General features: G+C 41.7%; 1 protein-coding gene across 8 annotated transcripts in view; it reads left to right on the top strand.

Annotated features, from left to right (window-relative positions):
- The window catches only part of CATSPERE (catsper channel auxiliary subunit epsilon), a 176075-nt gene that overhangs the window by 134402 nt on the left and 22460 nt on the right, over positions 1 to 19213 (top strand). For 7 of the 8 annotated variants that reach the window (XM_033198650.1, XM_033198652.1, XM_033198653.1 and 4 more), the window contains 2 exons: positions 130 to 216; positions 7905 to 8062. In XM_033198650.1, the coding sequence (XP_033054541.1) occupies positions 130 to 216; positions 7905 to 8062 (245 nt within the window). The remainder of the gene's footprint in view (positions 1 to 129; positions 217 to 7904; positions 8063 to 19213) is intronic. The other variant, XM_033198651.1, reaches the window with a different exon arrangement.

The raw sequence follows: 19213 nt of genomic DNA, 5'->3' as shown, positions 1-19213 counted from the left end.
CAGCCAACACTTAAATAATAAAAGTTTTAAAAATACAAAATTTTCAATAGCAACAAAACGTTAAATACTTAGGAATAAGTTGATGTGAAAACTTCTACCTACCCACATGTATATGCGATCTTTTGACAGAGTGGTTGTTTACATGAAGCACAGACATGGAAGTCAATGATTGAACTGAACAAGCACCTCCCCCTAGAAGAAGTCTGGGGACCTGAGGTAAGAGACACATTGCCTTGCAAATTGTTTATTTGGAATAACTAATCTGGCATTTTGCTATTAACAAAAACTTGATGGAAACATTTTGGATTTAAATTTGTTTGGGTAAATGAAATCCTATTTTTATATTGTATCATGGTATATTTAAAATGCTTCATCTTAATTTCTATTTGATCTTTTGTTGGTTCTGTGTTGCTATTTTAATTTTCACTGCTGTAAATATGTGTTTGCAGATTATTAAATATCTGTTAAACATGTGGAAGCATCAAGAGTGAGTCTTTTTAAAGACTACCTAGCTCCCTTACTTCCTCAGGTCTTTACTGAAAAGTCAAGTCGTCGATGAGGACTTCCCTGGCCACCATATGGAAAAACTTAACCCTCACTTTCATGAAAGCCCATATTTGTCCCTCCCTATTTTCTTTCCTTTTTTTTTTTTTTTTGAGACGGAGTCACTCTCTGTTGCCTAGGCTGCTAGGCTGGAGTGCAGTGGCACAATCTCAGCTCACTGCAAGCTCTGCCTCCTGGTTTCAAGCAATTCTCCTGCCTCAGCCTCCTGAGTAGCTGGAACTACAGGCATGTGCCACCACCGCCAGCTAATTTTTGTGTTTGTAGTAGAGACGGGGTTTCACCGTGTTGGCCAGGCTGGTTTCAACTCTTGACCTCAAGTGATCCACCTGCCTCAGCCTCCCAAAGTGCTGGGATTACAGGCTTGAGTCACCACGCCCAGCCTCCCTCCCCTATTTTATTTAATATCATTAGCATTTATAACTATGACACATTACATAGCCTACTTTCAAAAATCTATTTTCTAGCTCCCTTACTAGAATGTAAGCTCCATGAGGGAAGTTTTGTTTTGTTCACTGCATCTAATGCATTGTAGGCGCTCATTAAATATTTGTGGACCAAAGTAATTCATTATAGATCATATACCTGTTCTAAAGAGTACTTTTCTACTATTTAAAAATCATAAAGGGGCCAGGCACGGTGGCTCACACCTGTAATCCTAACACTTTCGGAGGCCAAGGTGGGTGGATCACTTGAGCCCAGGAGTTCAAGACCAGTCTGGGCAACATGGTAAGACCCCATCTCTACAAAAATTTTAAAAAAAGAAAAAATAGCTGGGCACGGTGGTGCACGCCTGTAGTTCCAGCTACTCAGGAAGCTGAGGTGGGAGGATTACTTGGGCCCCGGTGGCTGAGGTTGCCGTGAGCCATGATCACACCTCTGCATTCCAGCCGGGGTGACACAGTGAGACCTTGTCTCAAAAAAGAAAAAAAAAAGATCAAATCAAAAAATAAAAATCATAAGGAATTAAACTGGTAATTAAATCAGTTAAAAGAAAACTTATCCTCCTGATTTTTCATTGAAGGACTGAAGGACATCCAGGGGTCTGGAGTTAGGGATAGGTATAAATGATAGGTGAGGATGATATCCCCATATCTTACAAAAGGCACCTAAATATTCTAAGATTCTGCCGAAATAACATACTCCAAAGAAGCAGTGAGCTCATTGGGTAACTGACAACCATGAAGCCTGCCTCAATCGGTATGATATGGTACAATGGTTCTCAAACTTGAGCATACATCAGAATCGCCAAGAGATCTTGTTAAAATAGATGGCTGGGTCCCGCTCCCAGAGTTTCTAATTCAGCAGGTCTTGGGTGGGGCCCAAAAATTTGCACCTTGATGATACTGATATGCTGATCTGGGGACTATGTTTAAGAACAATTGAAATAGTAGCGTACAGTCTAGAAAGACTGTGGAGTGCCCACACCAGGCCCTACATATTCGATTCTACTGCATGAGAAACTTAAAGCTCACCACTGAAAGGGTGAATTCAGTCTGAAGTCTGAATATAACAGAAAGCAGGCACCTGCAAAGACTAGTTATGTCCTCGTGAATAAGGCTACTCTTACTGATGGGTGTCATTATTACATTGTATCTGAACTCAACATGACAATCGGGGCTGCTTTCTTCCTGAAACATAGACCTGAAATGAAATAGAAAGCCTTCCAGTTATTGGAGCTACACTGATTGCTACATAGTCCTTCTGATTCTAGAAGGATGAACGACACCTACATTTAAAAAAAATTCAGGGAAGTAGCTCTGGGGACTGTAAATTCTTAGGGAAAACACTGAAGGACTCATAAGCAAAAGTGGCATTTTCACAGTTCTCCTGGTAAGGTTGGAGGTTGAGAAGGAAAGCGAGAATATGGGTACTGAGTGCTTGTCTACATCCACACAATACAGAATCAGATTTGAGTTTCTTGAAGTGGCTGAAGATACTAGACAGGAAAGTCCTTGGCTAAAAAGGCTAAAAATTGAGTATAATGCATGAGGCTAGCAGAGATTTATTTTTTCTTTTCCTTTTTTTTTTTTTTTTATTTTTTTTGGGACAGAGTTTCACTCTTGTTGCCCAGGCTAGAGTGCAATGGCACAATCTCAGCTCACTGCAACCTCCGCCTCCCAGGTTCAAGCAATTCTCCTGCCTCAGCCTCCCAAGTAGCCGGGATTACAGGGACGTGCCACCACGCCTGGCTAATGTTGTATTTTTAGTAGAGTCAGGGTTTCACCGTGTTGGTCAGGCTGGTCTCGAACTCCTGACCTCAGGTGATCCACCCACCTCAGCCTCCCAAAGTGGTGCTGGGATTTACAGGCATGAGCCACCATGGCCAGCCAAGAGATTTGTTTTCTAAGAGGCTGGGTGGTTTGATCAAGAGGGCTTTCACATGAAAAAAGAAGGGGGAAAAAACAATAATGGCAAGGGAGGGGGGAGTTTTAATAATGTAACAGGAAATATCAGGCAGTGATATCTTTCTGGTAGTGACACAGAAAAAGAAGCAAGAGTCAGCAGGTATCATCATTCACATTAGGAAATAACGAAATAGGAAACAATATAAATATTCCTGCATGTCTATATACAAAAATATATAATGACACAAGGCTATTAAGTCTTTGCTAGCAATGCTTTGTTGTATGATATATGCACAGCATCTGAACATATTTGGAATATACCACGTCCTTTTCCAATTAAGTTCATGGACCTATGTATGAACTAACTTGGTAGGACAAGTTTCACAGTTTATTTTTGACCTGGAAGAACGCTGCACCAAAAAATATAAGGTATTTTTTATTTTCAAGTGGGGATACATTAAAAATGGGTCTTTTACTTATTTTTCATTAACCCAACATATTGTTTCATAAAAGTGGTACAGACCACAATGGCAGAACGGTAGACAAAGGCAAGAAATGCTAGAAGAAACAGATTTTTCAGAAAGCAATGTCAAAATGATTTTTGGAGTTTATCGAGACATATAGTAATATTTTTAAATTAAATATAAGCAAGAGTTTTAGGGATGCTGCTTATGATTAAAATGTAATTATAGAATAATTCACCTACATAAAATAAAATGACCTGCTAAGAAGGGAAATAGAGGAATTTTCAGTGAGAAGGAAATATTCAGCCTTTATCTCTCCCCTTAGAATACCTAGTCCTGGTCTGTGTTCATTGAGGCGTCTGTTCCTAAGTTCCCACTCCTGAACCTGGCTTTTTATCAAACGAAGGATGCAGTGGCCTGTACACAAGAATCCTTCAAAAATCCTTCCCTGGATGATTAGTCAGTTCTCATTTTAACATGAGTTTTGGAAGGGACAAAAATTCAAAACACATGTTAAAATTCCATCTCCAATGCGGCAGCACTGAGAGGGGGAGCCTTGAAGAGGTGATTGGATGATGAAGGCAGAGCCCCCATACGTGGATTAATCCATTCACAGATTCATGGATTAACGGGATAATGGACTCGTGGGTTTCATGGGAGTGGGACTGGCAGTTTTATAAGAACAGGAAGAGAGACCCGAGCTGTCATGCTCCGCCCCTTGCCATGTGATGTCCTGTGACACTTTGGGACTGTGCAGAGTCCCCACTAAGAAGATGGCCCTCAGATGCAACCCTTTAACCTTGGACTTCTCAGCCTCCTTGGAAAGGCATGAATTCCTTTTCCTTATAAATTACTCCATTTCAGGTATTGTTATAAGCAACAGAAAACAAACTAACACACAGTGAAAGCCTCCTCAGCTCAGCACAGGTTGCTTAAGCTGTGTTCCTGGAGCTTCTGCACCTGGCACCACCCTGCACGTGAGTCAATCTACTGAGTCTGTCTCCTGCTGCCTGGGGGTTTCCTTCCCGGAAAGATGCCACAGACAGGGCAGGTATGGCAACATGGGCACACAACACATTTAGATTCTTTATAATGACTCTAACTGAAGCCAGAGGATCTATGACAAGTCTGTTTTCTCCGAAAATTCCTTGACAGTACAAGTCCGTACAACTCTATGCACAACAAAACTCTGTCCGTCTTGTGGTCTCCTCCTTTGCTTTTTATACAAATATCTTCTAGACTTTTCCCAGAGGTCTGTCAAAGTAGAGCTGGACACATGTGTTCCCCGTCCCTGGTTACTATTTACTTCCTCTGCTCTTTCATATCACAGTTCCATGAACCCGAGGAGGGAACCCACAGCCAAGGCAACCAGCCAGGGGCGTACACACGGCCGAGTATCAAGTGGGCCTTCTGCTCCATTTAGTCAGACTGGGCTTCTGGCTCCACTCATACTTGTGGTTACCAGAATATAAATGGCAAGCCACCTTCTCCTCCTAATCTTTTTTCTTATTTTTAAAATTAATTTTTTATTTCCATTTTTACCATGTAATACATGCATGTGAAACTCCTCCTCATCTTGATGGCCTGTGCATATGACTCTGAACTCAGTCGTGTCACATGTTACATTTTTTTCTGGAATGCATTTTAGCCTAAAATTTTATTACTCCCAACAGTTGTCCTTCAACCTGGCTGGGGCACTGGCACTCTGATGAACGACCTCTAAACATTCCTCTCATTGTTGCAGCCCTCATTATTAATTCATATTCCTGGGAGAGAACTTGGATTGGTAGAGCTGCCCCGCCACCAACTCAGTTATGTCCTGGGGTTGGGAGCAAAAGAATCTGTGCCTGTCAGCTTCTGGGATGAAAGGTGGGGACTTGGAATTACCCTCACTCTGATGATATCCAAGAGGAATCAGCATTCTATTAAAAATGATGATGGACTCTGGACAGACAGAAAAAAAAGACAAATATCCACAAACATTGCTCTCAGGAAGAGGTGCTACTGGAATTCTTTAGTTAAAGTTATACTATTAAATTAGCTACAGACTTTGATGACAATTTCATCTCCTAGAATAAATGAAGAATACAGTCATACATCACTTAACAATGGGAACATGTTCTGAGACATGCTTCGTTAGGCAATTCTGTCATTATGCAAACATCATCGAGGGTACTTACACAAATGTAGGCGGTGTAGCCCACTATATAACTAGGCTATGATAGAGCCTGTTGCTCCCAGGCTGCAAACATGAACAGCATGTTACTATACTGAATAATGTCAGGAAATGGTAAGTATTTGTGCAATAGGAATTTTTCAGCTCCATTGTAATCTTATGGGACCACTATTGTATATGTGTTCTGTCAGTGACCAAAACATTGCTATGCAGTACACGACTGTAATTGATTATTGGAATGGAAGTAATAGTATGTAGGATATGTCTGTATCCTCACATTTCATGATATCCAGGTAAGTAAGGGCAGGCCTAATCAGAATTGTACCTCGCATCTGAATAAAACAGTTTTCAAAAATTTCAGGCCAAGTATTGTGGCTCATACCTGTAATCCCAGCACTTTGGGAGGCTGAGGTGGGAGGATTGCTTAAGTCCAGAAGTTCGAGAGAAATCTGGGCAACATAGTGAGACGCCCATCTCCTTTAAAAAAAAAAAAAAGGGCCGGGCGCGGTGGCTCAAGCCTGTAATCCCAGCACTTTGGGAGGCCGAGATGGGCGGATCATGAGGTCAGGAGATCGAGACCATCCTGGCTAACACGGTGAAACCCCGTCTCTACTAAAAAATACAAAAAACTAGCCGGGCGAGGTGGCAGGTGCCTGTAGTCCCAGCTACTCGGGAAGCTGAGGCAGGAGAATGGCATAAACCTGAGAGGCGGAGCTTGCAGTGAGCTGAGATCTGGCCACTGCACTCCAGCCTGGGCGACAGAGCGAGACTCCGTCTCAAAAATAAATAAATAAATAAATAAATGGTAAAAAATTAGCCAAGCATGGTGGCACATGCCCATAGTCCCAGCTTCTAGGGAGGCTGAGGCAGGAAGATTGCTTGAGCCTGGGAGATCGAAGCTTCAGTGAGCGGTGATTGTGCCACTGCACTCCAGCCTGGGTGACAGAGCGAGACTCCATCCCTAAAAACAAAACAAAACAAAACACACATTAATTCAGTAAATGTATCTTGACTACTGTGTGCCAGACTGAGGATACAGCAGTATGCAGTAAGCTTCCCTCTAGAGCTTATCGTTATTGCCATCTAATCATGATAACATTTTCATCCATGGAGTTGCCATGAGGAAGTCTCTTTGAGACTACGCAAGAGCTGATTCATCACAAAGCTCTATTGACTAGGCAGTTGTTCGCGAAGGAGGAATGTTTCAAGATATGTAGAAAAAAGAAAAATACCATGGTCTTAGTACATGTTGTACTGCTATAACAGAATGCCAGAGGCTGGGCAATCTATAATAAATAGAAATTGATTGGTTCATGATTCTGGAGGGTGGGAAGTCCAAGATCAAGGGGCTGGCATCTGGTGAGGGCCTTCCTGCTGCATCATCAGATGGCAGAAGGCAAAAGGAGAGAGAGGGTGAGGGCGAGTGAGAGGCCAGGCAAGGGGGCCTGAACTCATCCTTTTATAAGCAACCCACCCCACGATAACGGCATTAACTCATTGATGAAGGTAGCGCCCCTGTGATCTAAACCCCTGGTAGGACCCTTTAGACCTCACTTCCCATCTCAACTTTTGGGATCAAGTTTCCAACACGTGAGCTTTGAGGGATGCATCCAAGCCATGCAACCCTGAAGGATGTTGATAGACAAAAGCTCAGACACATCCAAAGTAATGGCCTTGTAAGGTTTCCTGTTTCCTTCAAATGAGAAGCTTTCAGAGAGCAAGAATGGTAGAGGAAGAGTCCTTTAAGTAGGATGTGAAAACATATAGGATCTAAAAGAACCCAGAAGCAATGCCATGTAATAGTAGGATCAGGTATCTGCAAGTTTTAATAATCATTTGCTTTCATTGTGTTTGTTTTAACAGAGTAACCTTTAAAAATACAGGCTTGTTTCATCTGTGTTTTAAAAGGCAGGCAGGAGAGAGTTTGTATCCTGAGACCCGTAGAAAGACATGGTAATGGTAATGGGGCTCAATGAAGATCCTAGGGGAAGATAAAAACCCAAGGATGTACTATCTTGACTGTTGTGTCTGTACCTTGTGATCAAAATTGTTTCTGTCCCCAGTGAAGCATCTTTGGAGCATTTTCTATTTTGTCAATTTAGGAAAATAATATGCTTACATCCTCAACACTCTAATTTAATTGTTTATAAATACATTTGCTTTCACTAAGCATCACTTTTTATCAAATTTTAACCCAGTGTAGCTCTTAAAGGGCTATATAGAGCACTGCAGTGGTAAAATAGAAGGGAATAGCCATTATATCTCTAAATAATTTTTCAAGAGAAATGAGACTGTAATTTTGCTTATCAGAGTCATAAAATGACTTTAAAATTTTTGTCTTTGTTTCTTGTTCAGAACTATATACACTGTTTTTCTTATGCTATGGGAAAACCAGGAGACTTAAATCAACCATACGAGATTATCAACAGTTCTAATGGTAACCATATATTTTGGCCCCTGGGCCATTCTGGAATATATGTATTTCGTGTGAAGATCCTGGATCCAAACTATAGGTGAATATATGTGTTACTGTAATAGTGTTAGCATTAGTTCTTCAAAATGAAATCCTCATTTTTTTAATTTGATGCATCCTATACATTCAATCATTGTTATTCTTGTTATTTACATATTTGCTTTTTCATTTTGTAGCAATCACATGAAACATTCTATGTGGGTAGAAGATTTTATGTTAAGTGTTAATTAAATTAATCAATTTACAATTACATTCTAAGGACTTTCCTGGGTTCAGTTGCCGTGAAAGATCCAAATATAAGCACAGTCTCATCCTTCAAGGTATTTACAATTAAGCTGCCTGGAGAAGGAGGAGTGGGGTGGAGGGGTGCACATAAAAGCCAAGAAAAGTTAACTCAGAGCAAAATACAGGAGATATTTTTCAAATATAATTATTTGCATTATTGACAGGCACAATAGTAATTCAGAGATGGGAAAGAGTAATGCTATTTTGAGCAGTAAAAGAAAACTTTCTGGAGAACACAGAACATCAGTAGGATTTACATGGCCAGAAGACTGGGACAGACGCTTCCAGTGAAAGAAATCACACTAATAACGGAATGCAGCTAACTGTTAGCAAAAGGTTAGCATATTGTCTACGGCTTGTGGAGTCGCAAAGGAAGGCAGAAAGTGCCCTGAATGAGGAAGGTAGAAAACAAAGGAGGCAGGCGAGAATTCTACCACTGAACCACCAAAGCTGGAGGCGTCACGCTACCTGACTTCAAACTATACTACAAGGCTACAGTAACCAAAACAGCATGGTACTGGTACCACAACAGAGATATAGACCAATGGAACAGAACAGAGTCCTCAGAAATAATACCACACATCTACAGCCATCTGATCTTTGACAAACCTGAGAGAAACAAGAAATGGGGAAAGGATTCCCTATTTAATAAATGGTGCTGGGAAAATTGGCTAGCCATAAGTAGAAAGCTGAAACTGGATCCTTTCCTTACCCCTTATACGAAAATTAATTCAAGATGGATTAGAGACTTAAATGTTAGACCTAATACCATAAAAACCCTAGAAGAAAATCTAGGTAGTACCATTCAGGACATAGGCATGGGCAAGGACTTCATGTCTAAAACACCAAAAGCAACGGCAGCAAAAGCAAAAATTGACACATGGGATCTCATTAAACTAAAGAGCTTTTGCACAGCCAAAGAAACTACCATCAGAGTGAACAGGCAACCTACAGAATGGGAAAAAATTTTTGCAACCTACTCATCTGACAAAGGGCTAATATCCAGAATCTACCAAGAACTCAAACAAATATACAAGAAAAAAGCAAACAACCCCATCAAAAAGTGGGGAAAGGATATGAACAGACATTTCTCAAAAGAAGACATCCATACAGCCAACAGACACATGAAAAAATGCTCATCATCACTGGCCATCAGAGAAATGCAAATCAAAACCACAATGAGATACCATCTCACACCAGTTAGAATGGCAATCATTAAGAAGTCAGGAAACAACAGGTGTTGGAGAGGATGTGGAGAAATAGGAACACTTTTACACTGTTGGTGATTGTAAACTAGTTCAACCATTATGGAAAACAGTATGGCGATTCCTCAAGGATCTAGAACTAGATGTACCATATGACCCAGCCATCCCACTACTGGGTATATACCCAAAGGATTATAAATTACTCTACTACAAAGACACATGCACACGTTTGTTTATTGCGGCACTATTCACAATAGCAAAGACTTGGAATCAACCCAAATGTCCATCTGTGACAGACTGGATTAAGAAAATGTGGCACATATACACCATGGAATACTATGCAGCCATCAAAAAGGATGAGTTTGCGTCCTTTGTAGGGACATGGATGCAGCTGGAAACCATCATTCTTAGCAAACTATCACAAGAAGAGAAAACCAAACACCGCATGTTCTCACTCATAGGTGGGAACTGAACAATGAGATCACTTGGACTCGGGAAGGGGAACATCACACACTGGGGCCTATCATGGGGAGGGGGGAGGAGGGAGGGATTGCATTGGGGAGTTATACATGATATAAACGTCATGCACATGTACCCTAGAACTTAAAGTATAATAAAAAAAAAAAAAAAAAAAAAAAAAGAAAACAAAGGAGGGAGACAAACTTACAACAATTCATAATATTTAAGTAAATTTCAGCCCATGTCCTAGACACCTTCATTAGTGTCTTCACAAGGAAAGCGGTGTGATGAAAGCATAGTTCAAGAGAAATTAGCCTGAGAATAGCATAAAGAATGGTACGGAAGAAAAACAGGCCAGGCGCAGTGGCTCACATCTGTAATCCCAGCACTTTGGGAGGCCAAGGTGGGAGGATCACCTGAGGTTGGGAGTTCGAGACTAGCTTGATCAACATGGAGAAACACTGTCTCCACTAAAATACAAAATTAGCCAGGCATGGTGGTGCATACCTGTAATCCCAGCTACTCGGAAGGCTGAAGCAGGAGAATCGCTTGAGCCCGGGAGCCAGAGGTTGCGGTGAGCTGAGATTGCACCATTGCACTCCAGGCTGGGCAACAAGAGTGAAACTCCCTCTCAAAAAAAATAAAATTAAAATAAAAGTAAAAATAAACTCTACATGGATAATGGAGAAGAGTGACGTCAACAAGGAAAGAGGTCAAAGGAAGGCCTAGTGGCAATAAGAATGGAAAGAAGGGAAAAAAGATTCTGATGACGAGAGATTATATCAATCTAACGTGGCAAGTAAAGAAGGACTCAATATAGTTTCATGTTTTCTAGACCAGGTGATTAAAATAATGGTATTTCCTTTGAGCACAATAGGTAATGGGGTAGTTTTTCTTTGGGTGAGGTGTTGAGATAAGAGTTCTGAGTTTGAATTTGAGGGGACATTGAGATATCTAAGTGAAGATGCCCTATCAACAGTTAAGATTTCTAATCTGGGCCCGGAGTGGAAAGGAAGAGCTGATGATAAAAAGTTAACAATATGGGGCCGGGCGTGGTGGCTTAAGCCTGTAATCCCAGCACTTTGGGAGGCCAAGAAGGGCGGATCACGAGGTCAGGAGATTGAGACCATCCTGGCTAACACAGTGAAACCCCGTCTCTACTAAAAAATACAAAAAACTAGGCCGGGCGCGGTGGCTCAAGCCTGTAATCCCAGCACTTTGGGAGGCCGAGACGGGCGGATCACGAGGTCAGGAGATCGAGACCATCCTGGCTAACACGGTGAAACCCCGTCTCTACTAAAAAATACAAAAAAATTAGCCGGGCGAGGTGGCGGGCGCCTGTAGTCCCAGCTACTCGGGAGGCTGAGGCAGGAGAATGGCGTGAACCGGGAGGCGGAGCTTGCCGTGAGCTGAGATCCGGCCACTGCACTCCAGCCTGGGCGGCAGAGCCAGACTCCGTCTCAAAAAAAAAAAAAAAAAAAAAAAAAACTAGCCCGGCGAGGTGGCGGCGCCTGTAGTCCCAGCTACTCGGGAGGCTGAGGCAGGAGAATGGCGTGAACCCGGGAGGCGGAGCTTGCAGTGAGCTGAGATCCAGCCACTGCACTCCAGCCTGGGCGACAGAGCGAGACTCCGTCTCAAAAAAAATAAAATAAAATAAAAAAATAAAAAGTTAACAATACGGATGTAGGTACCTTCTATGGGGATTCGAGGAGCGTACAAAGGTTAGCTGACTGATTATAGAGAATGGAAGGGCTTTGGGGGACACTCACTGTTAAGGAATTTGGGGTGATGAGGAAGAGGCAGACCAGTGAGTTATTCAAATAAAAGAAAAATGAAGACAAAAATAGAAAGGTAATTTTTAAAAACACAGTAAAACAGGATATTTAAAGGTGACTATCACTAACAGAGATGTCCCAAACATGTTCTAAAGTCATGATTATCAATGCAGGATTTGAAAAGAGGGTGTCTCAAAACTGGTTATTTCCACTATTAGCCTCTACTATTAGCCTCTAAGCTATTCAAAGACACCTTCAAAAGAAGGCTGGGAGTTCATGAGAAAGGCTGACAGAAAGGATTTCTTCCAGGAGACTTTTCCGAATGCCATGGGGACAAGAATCCTTCCCCACAAGTAAGAGGGGGCTTCAGAAAACTACTCAGGGAAACTAACATGGGCCTCCTGGTTTGGGGATGGGAGAACAAGTATTATGCCTAATTCTCATCTAGAAAGTTTAAAGGTAAGAAGATGCCTACAGGTGCACTGACAATAGGAGACATTAAATGGGACTAAAAAACTGATATTTTATAGTGATAGGAGGTATCATCCATAAGGAAGATAAAATATTCATGAATTTTATGTACCCAACAAAAAGCCAGACAATACGTGAGACTAAAACTATTAGAAACAGGGTAAGAATATGACAAAAACACAGTTTTATTAGGAGATTTTAATATATCTTTCTCAGAATTTGATAGATCAAGTAGTCATAAAATAGATAAGCAAGTGGAGAATGTGAATAAAATTATTAATTAACCCAAGTCAAGAGATAAGTAAAGTGGAGTCTTGGCTTATCTAGGAATTAGGATCTAAAGTCAGTTTGTAAGGATAATATTGTATGTGGCCAAAATTACTTTTGATTTCTCATAAACGGTGTCATGCTAGAAACTGAAATAGCATCTCTCAGTGAGTCCAGTAGAGCCAGTAGTTCCACCAACATTTCAACAGATTACTGTTTCTTTCGTTTTGTCCCAGTTGAAATACTTGATCCACATTTTAAGCCATGTGGTAGAAAAAATGGGTGCTGTTTGTCTTTTAACACTAGAATCATCTTTGTTGTGTAAGATGTTCACATGTGAAAGGCTCAGCAGAACTAAGACCAACTATGAAAAGGGAAGATTCCAGTTTCCCATCTCTCATTCACTTCAGAATAGAAGCACATTGAGTGGGTAGTGGGGAGGATCTGCCGTATCTTACAATGCTTACAGAGCCACACATTCTCTCCCAGTGCCTAGGGAGACACTGTAAGTTACAATAATCTTATGGTGAACCAAAAATAAAATTTTAACAAGTGAAAGAACATCATTTTATAGGCTACAATTCAGGCTAGAAACTAAAAAATATAAATAGCATTCTATTTCTTACAATATGACAGATACAGTGGTCAGGGAAAGCCTTTCCTGTACAGTACATTTAACACGCATACACCTTTTCAATGCATGGCCACATTGATGGGAAACTGAGGGAATTATCTGTAGACCAGAAATTCCGAAAAAGTGCAAATTCATTACATCCTATTGGAGTTATCTAAAGACACTCTATCCTCCCTAGGGTTATCTGCGTATCCCTGGTGACCTGGATCACAAGGCAACATGTAGGAGAAAGGAGAACAAGTGTTCCTAGCAGAGATAGAGAGTAGATCAAAGAACCTAAGGCTTTGAAGGGCAGAATCCTTAGGGAAGATGGCAAGGATACATGCCTGAATCAATCCTGGCTCCAGATTTAAAAAAATAAAATTATTCCCTAAGAGTTTTAACTACAAATGTACACTGAATAGATTTCAGCCTGGATTTCATATTAGCTGACTGTCCAAAAAGAATAATCTAGCCACAAATTTAAAGTGGCCCCAGCCTATGAGTGCCTCCAATATGCTCAGCAGAAGCAAATGTATGCCCCCTCTGGAGGATTGTGCTTTAAGCTCAAGCCTCAGAAAATTCCCAAAGGAAAAGCACCAACCAACAAAACATAAGAGAAGAAATCATGAACAAGGGTCAACAGAAACAACAATCCACAAAACTAACCTACAAAGCTTCCAATATTGGGTTTATTACATACAGAATACAAAACACGTAAGCTTAAATGCTGAAATGTATTTACAAGAGAGCTCTGAAAGTACGATGAAAGAAGAAGAAACCATCCAAGCTGACCAGAAGACCTGGAAAGAAACAGAGAAAATTTCAAAAAAGGAAAATATAATCCACTTAACTAAAAACTCAATACACAGATTAAACAAAAGACTACATTCACGAAAAGAAAATTAGTCAATGGAAAGAACAAATGTCCTCGACAGTCCACATCCTCATTTACTTTTCCAAAACCTTCAACTTCCAAGTATCTCCACCTACCATAGTGTCATTAACGCTAAATAATCACAACTGTACTTATTAGCCCCCAAAAGAGAACAAACTGAAGTGTCACAGCTAACCCCGAGTCCAAAGCCTGAGTGATACCCAGGCCTCCTTTAATTCTGTCATGATCCTGCCCTCCTGTTCTGTACCCTGTGGCCTTATGATGGCAGAGTTTCCCACTACCAACACACCTTACATAAAAGAGTAGGGGAAATGGGAGAAAGAAAGATCAGTTCAAATAGATGACAGCTAGGTAGAAAATAAGTACAGATACTGTATTCCTAGTATCTACATGTGATCATGAAGCTATAGTTAGTATTTTTTATTTTCTCCATTTTCTAACCTATGTTCACTATGTCTTTAGCCAGTATTTCAGGTTTATTTCCTAGCAGAATAACCTTAATTTTCTGTGGGGTTTTGTTTTTTTTGTTTTTTTTTTTTTTTGAGACAGGGTCTCACTCTGTCACCCAGGCTGGAGTGCAGTGGCGCGATCTCAGTTCACTGCAACCTCCACCTCCCGGGTTCAAGAGATTCTCCTGCTTCAGCCTCCTAAGTAGCTGGGATTACAGACATGTGCCACCACGCCTGGCTAATTTTTGTATTTTTAGTAGAGACGGGGTTTCACCATGTTGGCCAGGCTGTCAATTTTCACTACTAAGGAATCTGAGCTCTTAGCAATCCCTATCTGTACATTCCTGGGGCCATAAGTGAAATCGTGAAATTCCACTCCCAGTTCCATCACTTGGTTCTTAGATTCCCGTATTCTGGCTGTGGGAGAAACACCTCCAAATCTTACTCACTGACAAAAGTATTTACTTCATCGAAAGAGAATTCCCCAACCTCACAGATAACCTTTCCTGCTAGCTTCACAGCTTTACAATATAATCGTCCATACCAGAGCACTTCTGCGAGTTAAATAAAGCTTTATTAACATTTACACCCAAGCAGCAGGTGTAATACCAAAAGTATCCTAGGTAGCTAGTAATTAGGGTTACCCTCATAATAAATAGCAGCCTTAAAAGTCCGTGCTACTATTCTGTGAGGCCAGTGAATTACATGTATATCAGCCCTTTGCCTTATTTTTTTTTTTTTTTTTTTTTTTGAGACTGAGTCTTGCTCTGTCACCCAGGCTGAAGTGCAGTGGCGTGATTTCAGTTCACTGCAACCTCCACCTCCCGGATTCAAGCTATTCTCATGCCTCAGCCTCCCAAGTAGCTGAGACTACAGGCACCCGCCACCACGCCTGTTTAATTTTTGTATTTTTAGTATAGATGAGGTTTTGCCATGCTGGCCAGGCTGGTCTTGAACTCCTGACCTCGGGTGATCTGCCTACCTTGGCCTCCCAGAGTGCTAGGATTACAGGTGTGAGCCACCACCTCTCTGCCTTCTTTTGCTATAAAATGAGTTCCTTGGCTAGAAGCAATCTTGTGGGGATAACATGAAAATACATACGACACTCGTTATATCCCTGTGTGGTGTTGCACACAGAGGCTTTGTAGAAAAGGCAAATTCAAATCCCAAAATTGTCACAGAAAGAGTAAATCACTGTCCCCTCCATGCCATAATCAACCTGTCACCAGATGGCTGTCTGATACCTCTGGATTCATATACACACAGAAGGCTTTGGTTGGTTGCTGCCACTGCCAAATACAGGCACATCCCAGAGATACTGTAGGTTTAGTTCCAGACCCCCACAGTAAAGCGAGTCATGTGAATTTTTTGGTTTCCCAATGCGTACAAATCTTATGTTTACACTACACTGTAGCCTATTAAATGTGCAACAGCATTGCACATTGTCTAAAAAATATATAACTAGCTTAATTTTAAAAATACTTTATAGCTAAAAAATGCCAACAATCATCTGCGCTTTTAGCAAGTCATAATCTTTTTGTTGGTGGAAGGTCTTGCCTTAGTGTTGATGGATGCTGAAATTGGGGTGGTGGTTGCTGAAGGTTGGGGTGGCTGTGGCAGTTTCTTAAAATAAGGCAACAGTGAACTTTGCTGTAACTATTCCTTTCGTGAAAGATTTCAATGTAGCATGCCATGCTGTTTGGCAGCATTTTACGCACAGTGGAACTTTCAAAACTGGAGTCAGTCCTCTCAAATCTTGCCACTGCTTTATCAACTAAATGTATGTAATATGATAAACACTTCGTTATTTCAACAGTATTTACAGCAACTTCACCGGGAGTAGATCTGATCTCAAGAAAGCACTGCTGGGCGCGGTGGCTCACGCCTGTAATCCTAGCACTTTGGGAGGCACAGGCAGGTGGATCACTTCAAGTCAGGAGTTCGAGACCAGCCTGGATGGCGAAAATCCGTCTCTGCTAAAAATACCAAAAATTAGCCAGGTTTGGTGGTGGGTGCCTGTAATCCCAGCTACTTGGGAGGCTGAGGCAGGAGAATTGCTTGAACCCGGGAGGCAGCGGTTGCAGTGAGCCGAGACTGCGCCATTGCACTCTGGCCTGGGCGACAGAGCAAGAGTCCACCAAAGAAAAAGAAAAAAAAGAAAGAAAGAAACCACTTTCTTTGCTCATTTGTGAGAAGCAAAGCACTATCATCCATTCAAGTTTTATCTTGACATTGCAGCAATTCAGTTCCATCTTCAGGCTCCACTTCTAATTCTACCTCTCTTGCTATTTCTGCCACATCTGCAGTGATTTCCTCCACTGAAGTCTTGAGTCCCTCAAAGCCATCATGAGGGTTAGAGTCAACTTCTTCCAAACTCCTGCTAATGTTTATTGGGTAAAATTGATATTTTTACCTTCTCCCATGATCATGAATGTTCTCAGTGGCATCTAGAATGGTGAATACTGTCCAGGTTTTCAATTTATTTTGTCCAGATACATCAGAGGATTTACTATCCATGGCAGCTATAGACTTATGAGATGTAATTCTTAAATAGTAAGACTTGGAAGTCAAACTTACTCATTGATCATGGACTGCGGAATGAATATTGTGTTAGCAGGTATGATAGGCATGAAAACAACATTGATCTCCTTGAACATCTCCATCTGAGCTCTTGGATGACCAGGTGCATTGTCAATGAGTAGTAATATTTTGTTTTTGGGGGGGATTATCATTATTATTATTATTATTATTATTTTTAGACAGAATCTCGCTCTGTTGCCAGGCTGGAGTGCAGTGGCGCGATCTCGGCTCACTGCAACCTTCACCTCCTGGGTTCAAGCGATTCTCCTGCCTCAGCCTCCCGAGTAGCTGGGACTACAGGCATGAGCCACCACACCCAGCTAATTTTTGTATTTTTAGTAGAGACAGGGTTTCTCCATGTTGGTCAGGCTGGTCTCAATCTCTTGACCTTGTGGTCCACCCGCCTTGGCCTTCCAAAGTGCTGGGATTACAGGCATGAGCCACCGCACCTGGCCTATTTTTGTTTTTTTTTTTTACTTTTTAAAATAAGAGGGAGGATCTGGTTCTGTTGCCCAATCTGGTTTCAAACTCCTGGGCTCAAGCAATCCTCCTGCCTCAGCCTCCCAAAGTGCTGGGATTACAGGTGTGAGTCACCATGCCCGGCCAAGTAGTAATATTTTAAGAGGAATCTTTTTTTTTTTTTTTCTGAGAGTAGGTCTCAATAGTGGGCTTAAAATAGTGAGTAAAGCATTCTGTAAACAGACATGCTGTCATCCAGGCTTTGTTATTTTCCAGTTAAAGAGCCCAAGCAGAGTAGACTTACCATAATTCTGAAGGGCCCTAGAATTTTTGGAATGGTAAATGAGTGCTGGCTTTAACTTAAAATCATCAGCTACACTAGCCTCTAACAAGAAAGTCAGCTTATCCTTTGAAGCTCTGAAGCCAGGTACTGTTTTCTCTTCTCTAGCTATGAAAGTTCTAGGTGAGGCCGGGCATGGTTGCTCACACCTGTAATCCCAGCACTTTGGGAGGCCGAGGTGGGTGATTGCCTGAGGTCAGGAGTTCGAGACCAGCCTGACCAACATTGTGAAACCATATCTCTACTAAAAATACAAAATTAGCCAGGTGTGGTGGTGGGCACCTGTAATCCCAGCTACCTGGGAGGCTGAGGCAGGAGACTCACTTGAACTCAGGAGGTGGAGGTTGCAGTGAGCCAAGATCATACCACTGCACTCTAGCCTGGGCAACAAGAGCAAAATTCCACCTCAAAACAAAACAAAACAAAACAAAAAGTCCTAGATGGCATCTTCTTCCAACAGAAGTCTGCTTCATCCACACTGAAAATCTGTTGTGGAGTGTAGCCACCTTCTTCAGTCATCTTAACTAGATCTTCTGGATCATTGCTGCAGCCTCTCCATCAGCACTTGCTGCTTCGCCATGTAATTTTATGTTATGCAGGTAGCTTCTTTCCTTAAACCTCATAAACCAACCTCTTCTAGCTTCAGACCTTCCTTCTGCAGCTTCTTCACTTCTCTCAGCCTTCCTAGAATTGAAGAGAGCTAGGACCTTGCTCTAAATTAGGCTTTGGTTTAAGGGATGTTGTGGCTGGTTTGATTATCTGTCCAGACCATTCAGACTTTCTCTATATCAGTAATAAGGCTGTTTCACTTTCTTACCATTCATGTGTTCACTAGAGTAGCAGAATCTCGCTCTGTTGCCAGGCTGGAGTGCAGTGGCGCGATCTCGGCTCACTGCAACCTTCACCTCCCGGGTTCAAGCGATTCTCCTGCCTCAGCCTCCCGAGTAGCTGGGACTACAGGCATGAGCCACCACACCCAGCTAATTTTTGTATTTTTAGTAGAGACAGGGTTTCTCCATGTTGGTCAGGCTGGTCTCAATCTCTTGACCTTGTGGTCATAAGAGGCGGGCATAAAATAATAAGACGAGAAGACCCTGCGGAGCTTCAATCTACTAATGCAATCATAATAACATAAACCTATGGGTTTAACATATCCTGACCCTGCATTTAAAATTTTGGTTGGGGTGACCTCGGAGCACAACTAAACCTCCGAATAGGCTATGCCAAGACTGAACAAGTTAAAGCGAATTAATATCTACAATTGACCCAATAATTTGATCAACGGAATAAGTTACCCTAGGGATAACAGCGCAATCCTTTTCAAGAGTTCATATCGACAAGTGGGTTTACGACCTCGATGTTGGATCAGGACATCCAAATGGTGCAGCCG

Source organism: Trachypithecus francoisi, unplaced genomic scaffold, assembly GCF_009764315.1.
Source record: "Trachypithecus francoisi isolate TF-2019V2 unplaced genomic scaffold, Tfra_2.0 Lachesis_group5, whole genome shotgun sequence".
Lineage (NCBI taxonomy): Eukaryota > Metazoa > Chordata > Mammalia > Primates > Cercopithecidae > Trachypithecus > Trachypithecus francoisi.
This window is presented reverse-complemented; position numbering and strand designations above follow the sequence as displayed.